General features: G+C 34.9%; 1 protein-coding gene across 1 annotated transcript; it reads left to right on the top strand.

Annotated features, from left to right (window-relative positions):
* The first annotated feature begins 3,459 nt into the window (after positions 1–3,459).
* On the top strand, positions 3,460–4,755 carry LOC116340952 (mitochondrial import inner membrane translocase subunit Tim17-B). Its single transcript, XM_031767727.1, has 4 exons — positions 3,460–3,590; positions 3,856–4,059; positions 4,147–4,324; positions 4,398–4,755. Exons 2-4 carry the CDS (start codon positions 3,916–3,918, stop codon positions 4,616–4,618), a joined length of 543 nt encoding a protein of 180 aa, XP_031623587.1. The 5' UTR covers positions 3,460–3,590; positions 3,856–3,915; the 3' UTR covers positions 4,619–4,755.
* The last annotated feature ends 603 nt before the right edge of the window (positions 4,756–5,358 follow it).

Below are 5,358 nucleotides of genomic sequence, written 5' to 3'. Positions count from 1 at the left end.
AGGGTTTTTTTGGCGGTTTTATAATTTCAAAATTTGCTTTTGGTAACAAGCAATTATTGGTTAACACAACCGTGCCCGTCAAACATTTTCATACGTTTAGCATGCTTCTTTAGGTGTTATGACGTTGTTGCTCTTCAATTTCTAAACTTTCCCGCATCAAATCCGTTATTATTCTTCGAATTTTTTAAAAAATGAAAAAAATGAATGCTCCCAAATTAAAAATTAAGTTGAAGAGCCAAAATTAATACCACATTTGGATTTTACCGATTTTCAATTCTTGATATTTTTGTGTTTGTTTACAGACGAATCGGTTGGCAACGCGTGCTGTGCGCACTTTATCTAATTACACGGGTATCAAAATGAAGCACGGAAATGATTAGTTCCGCGTGAGGAGTGCGTGTGGCTTCAAATCAATGCGTTGTCTATTTAAACGAGTATTCACAATGCAAAAATGTTGGGCTCTGCCAATTTGATTTATTATTCGAACCGTGCTTCAGTTTTCATGCATGAACTGCCTCCACCACTGTATTATATTCAAATAAATGTAACCCCTTTTTCATGCTTAAAAACTCCATTGCATTACCAGCATTACGTTACGCAGTGGCGCATCACATGCTTGCTGAATATTTCGATCTAGTTTCTTTTTTTTTCAATTTTTTTTTGACGAAAAAATGAAGCATGAAAATCTATAATAAATTCAAAATGCGCCATGCTAAAGTTCAAAAGAGCGAATCCGAAGCGGACGCAAAATAAAACTTATGAAACAATATCAGTGCACCTTTTGTTGTTGCTCTTTCGATTGACAAAGTTTTCGTTCACACACAGAATCAGATTTATGGGAAAAATTTTCTCGCCTTTAATTCGTCGCTTACTGAGTCCCGTTTCACATTTCTATCGAATCAAGTGTCGGTACGACAAACTTATTTTCAAACTTTAAATCGAAGTATATACAATGCTATAATATAAATTAGTTGTGTGTAGTTTATTTGGAAGAACGTGGGAGACAGTGCAAATTGAAAAGCAGTTGACGCAGAGGTCCCCTTCGAAAATACGAATTCATAAGCCAAAATGATTTATTAACGATTGCTACCACAATTATTCCACTGTTTTTATAACAATTTTCTTTCGTTAGTCGAACCACGTTGAAAAGATGCATGGCTGAAGATGTTTGGTGGGTCTCTTTTCTTGAAGATGGTTTAACTTTTGGACAATTAATCGCTTGATTTGAAAACAGATTTTCTCGTATAATATGTGATTGTCGAAAAGATGTTTTGCACAAAGATTTGTAAACCTAATACCGATTTGCAGATATGAGAATGTATCAATCAAATTACAGAAAATATATGTGGTGCGAAAAAAAAAAATCGAAAGGATTTTTCTCTCCCTCGAAAATTTATTAAGTTGCACATAGAATCTATTGGCAATAAACCAGGTGGTTGATATCATGGAAAAATCGCATTTCATAAAGTCACGTACCAGGACAGCAAACCTTCGCCGATGAGAGAATTGTGATTACACTTATTATTATTATCGCTGGTGAATCTTCATCGCACCCTCATTTTCACTGACGTACACTGAGCAGCACAAAGCGTAGTGCCTGTAAATAACGAACAAAGTGAAAAGCGAAAAAATAGAAGAAAAAACCCAACGAACGAAAGAAGAAAGCAGGAGATGACAAAAAATTACATTTGATGATGATAATACTAAAATGTGAAAATAAAGTAAATATTTCGTTCACGGCCGTTTCTCATCGCAAACAGTAGCAAAAGAGACAGAGGCGAGAAACAAAAAAAAATAAACGATGCACGAAGGAGCGAATCGTGCATGTGTGAGACATGGTAGCGATTCCAACACTTGAAGACACCAAAAAATGTGTGAATCTGTCTCATTGTCTCCTGTTTTTTTATGTGGATTGTTGTCAGTTGGTGATGGCACTAAAGCGATAAAGACATTTAACTCATCACTATAACGAGTTCCAATTTATTGGATTACATCAATGACACGCACACACACACACACATACACGCACGTTGTCATTTCCAATATCAATTCGATAGTGCATTATGGAAATCTAGTTGGGTTCAATTCGGCTTGTTTTTTTGTCATGTTCCAATCTACTTTTTCTCTCTGCGTATTTTCTTTTATTTACCTACGAGAGTTGCATAACAACATAAAAAGTAGAGAGTAGCCCAAACAATAGATTGATGGACTCGATGACACTAATAAAATTGCCGAATGCTGGACAAATCAACGAGATCCAAACCCAATGCGGCATTAAGGAAGATAGAAAAAAAAAACGAAGAGCTAGGGAAAAAAATTTATGTCAATTCCCAATCAATATAAATAAGGTATCGGTGGATTTCACAATAAAACTAAACGGACGAATCGAAACAGGGGGTTCTATTGACATTGACACGTTATTTCAGCGTTGCTAATAATAATAAGCTAGATTTTATAAATAACATGTTGTAGTATGAATTGTTCGGGGCTAATTTGATGAAAATCATAGTGAAAATGTGTGTAAATTGGTCGATGCACAACAAACACACTAACTCAATCAATTTGAGCTTCGTGTTCAATCAAAATAAAGATCTCGACTTTGTGGCCAAAGTGAGAAAAAAATTCTATTAATTATGCAGGCAAAAAAGACTGAAAACCAAATTCATTCATGCAAATGCATTGACGGTCTAAATCGTAGAGAAAAATGTAATAAAACCAAGTACGTGATTCAAGTATGCGGTTAAAAATTTACTAAGCACTCGAAATATCCTCTTGTGGTTCCGTTAATCGATGTATGTGTGCTGAGCGACAAGCAGTAAGACATCCAAAACAAATGGTATGCATCACTTTTTCCGAACGAATGAATGGCTCTGTATAGGCGAGAAAGAGAATTGAAAGTTGAGAGAAAACAATAGAGGCAGCGAAGAAGCGTGCAAGAGTGATAAAGTGTAAGAGAGAAAGAACGTGTGCAAAAAAAGTCAATAGAGACGCATAGAGATAAGAGATTAGACGGCGCAAGAGACAGCGGGTTACAAAACAGATAAAATGACAATTTTCTATAGAATAACTTGGCATTGTTGACGCAATTCAGTCTCAAGCATTTTATTTTAATATGCATTTTGTATTTGAACAATGGCCTAAAATCGTTGTACATAAAATCATGCAAAACCTGAATTGAACAATCCCAACTCGTATTTACTTTGCACAACATTACAATGTAAATAAGTTCATCATAATTTTGGATTATCCGTAAGAATCAAGTCTCATTCAAATGAATTTATTGTTTATTTGCTCATTTGATTTGAATTCAGCATACAATGTTTGCCGTACATTAACAATGAACATACTACCGATATGTTCAACACACGAATGAACGTCCGCATCGGGCCACACTGAGTTTCGTATACGGAACGACCGATTCATTCACTTCATATGTCAACTGTCAAAACGGAGCGCATGTCATATAATTACACAACTTAATATTGAAGTTACCAATGCGTATTTTCTCGCATTGAAAAACATACGAATAACTATTTGTGCAAAATAGTTTAGTTTTCCCTTTTAAATTTTATAAAATTGTTTCATTCGTGGTAAGCATTTTTCATCAAGTGTGCTGTGCAACCAATGTGAAATCATATGATTTGTTGAATATTAAAAAGCAATGTTATCTAGTTGAAAAAGCATGCATGAATGTACCAAAGTGAAGAATCGAGATTTTGCGAATGAAAAAAATATATGATAGAATCTATAAAAAGTTACATGTCGTCATTTGACATTGATGCGAATGCATCTAGAACATTTTCGAAATTTTTATTTATTGATCTGTTTGTTCTTTTAATTCGTTTCGTTTTGCAGTTAGATTTAGTTTGGTTCCTTGTAACCTATACGTACACATACACACACATTCACAGAACGATGGAAGAATACGCACGTGAACCTTGTCCGTATCGTATTGTCGATGATTGTGGTGGTGCATTTGCTATGGGCTGTATTGGCGGTGGTGTATTTCAAGCGATAAAAGGTTTTCGAAATGCTCCATCTGGATTCAGCAGAAGAATGGTTAGTTACATCTATATATAAATAAAATGAATGAATAAATTGTGACCAAAATAGAGTGCTAACAAATGTATACTATATGTTATGTAGCTTGGCAGTTTGCTTGCAGTAAAACATCGATCGCCGATTATTGCTGGAAATTTTGCGGTGTGGGGTGGTATGTTCAGTACAATAGATTGCACATTAGTTCATTTCCGAAAAAAAGAAGACCCATGGAATTCGATAATCAGCGGTGCTGCTACAGGAGGCATACTGGCTGCACGAAACGGTACGTAAATCTTCTTATAAGAATATTTTCGTAGTGGAATTTTGCTCTGATTTTAATTTATTCGCATGTGCAGGTGTACCGGCAATGGCAGGCAGTGCACTTATCGGAGGTGTTCTATTAGCTTTAATCGAAGGTGTTGGCATTTTGTTTACACGATTGTCGGCCGACCAATTCAGAAATCCATTACCACCAACAGAAGATCCATCCGTTTTGGGTGATGCTACCCAAAACAATAACAACAGTAATTCAGCTGGTTCATTTTTCGGGCTCGGTCAGTCAACACAATATCAATAATAAATTTCACAAAGTTTTTAGACATCATAAACAAATTGTATTGTTGTTCAAACAAATCAACAATTGTACATTTACTTTAATAAATCAGAAAGAAAAAACCGTTAGAAAATTGTTGCAAACAGACAAAAAAAAGTAAACATGAATGTGTCAGTGTTTTATTTCTTGCGTAGAAAATTTATCAGATAAGTGAATAACCGTTGTGGCAAACTTCCAACGAAATTTCAAATGATGACTTGGCTAATTACCATTTTTATCACTCTATTCACTGAGCGAACATAGACAAAAGTGTACTAAAGATTCTATTGAAATCGAGAGTGAATTGCAATCACCCAATGTGCTTGATGATTCACTGATGTGGACGATCTAGTGAAAGAGATACACCAAACCAACGAAAAAGAACTAAAAGAAATATTCGAACTTTGTTTATTAATTCATTATCCAAATTAGTGGTTCCCAACTCAGTCAGGAGTCGAGGTTTTTATTTTATAAATGATAAAGTTTCTGTTGCAATTCTGATGCTTGTGAACAGTGTTAATAAATCAAAATATATGTCAAACATATTCTAACGCTCTAAAAGTCACTGATGTCAAAATGACAATATGATTTATTGCAATTTTAGGTCGTTGTTTTAAAAAAATAATTTGGTACCGCTTGTTTTTGCCGAAAAGTCGTCGATATCTCCTCTTTTAGTTGTTTCTTAAGCATCCTCGACAGCCCGTGTGGAAAAAAGTGACTGGCTG

Source organism: Contarinia nasturtii, unplaced genomic scaffold (genome assembly GCF_009176525.2).
Source record: "Contarinia nasturtii isolate CC-2019 unplaced genomic scaffold, AAFC_CNas_1.1 Cnas_scaffold_695, whole genome shotgun sequence".
Classification (NCBI taxonomy): Eukaryota; Metazoa; Arthropoda; class Insecta; order Diptera; family Cecidomyiidae; genus Contarinia; species Contarinia nasturtii.
The sequence above is the reverse complement of the archived record's forward strand: the minus strand, read 5'-3'. Positions and strand labels throughout refer to the sequence as shown.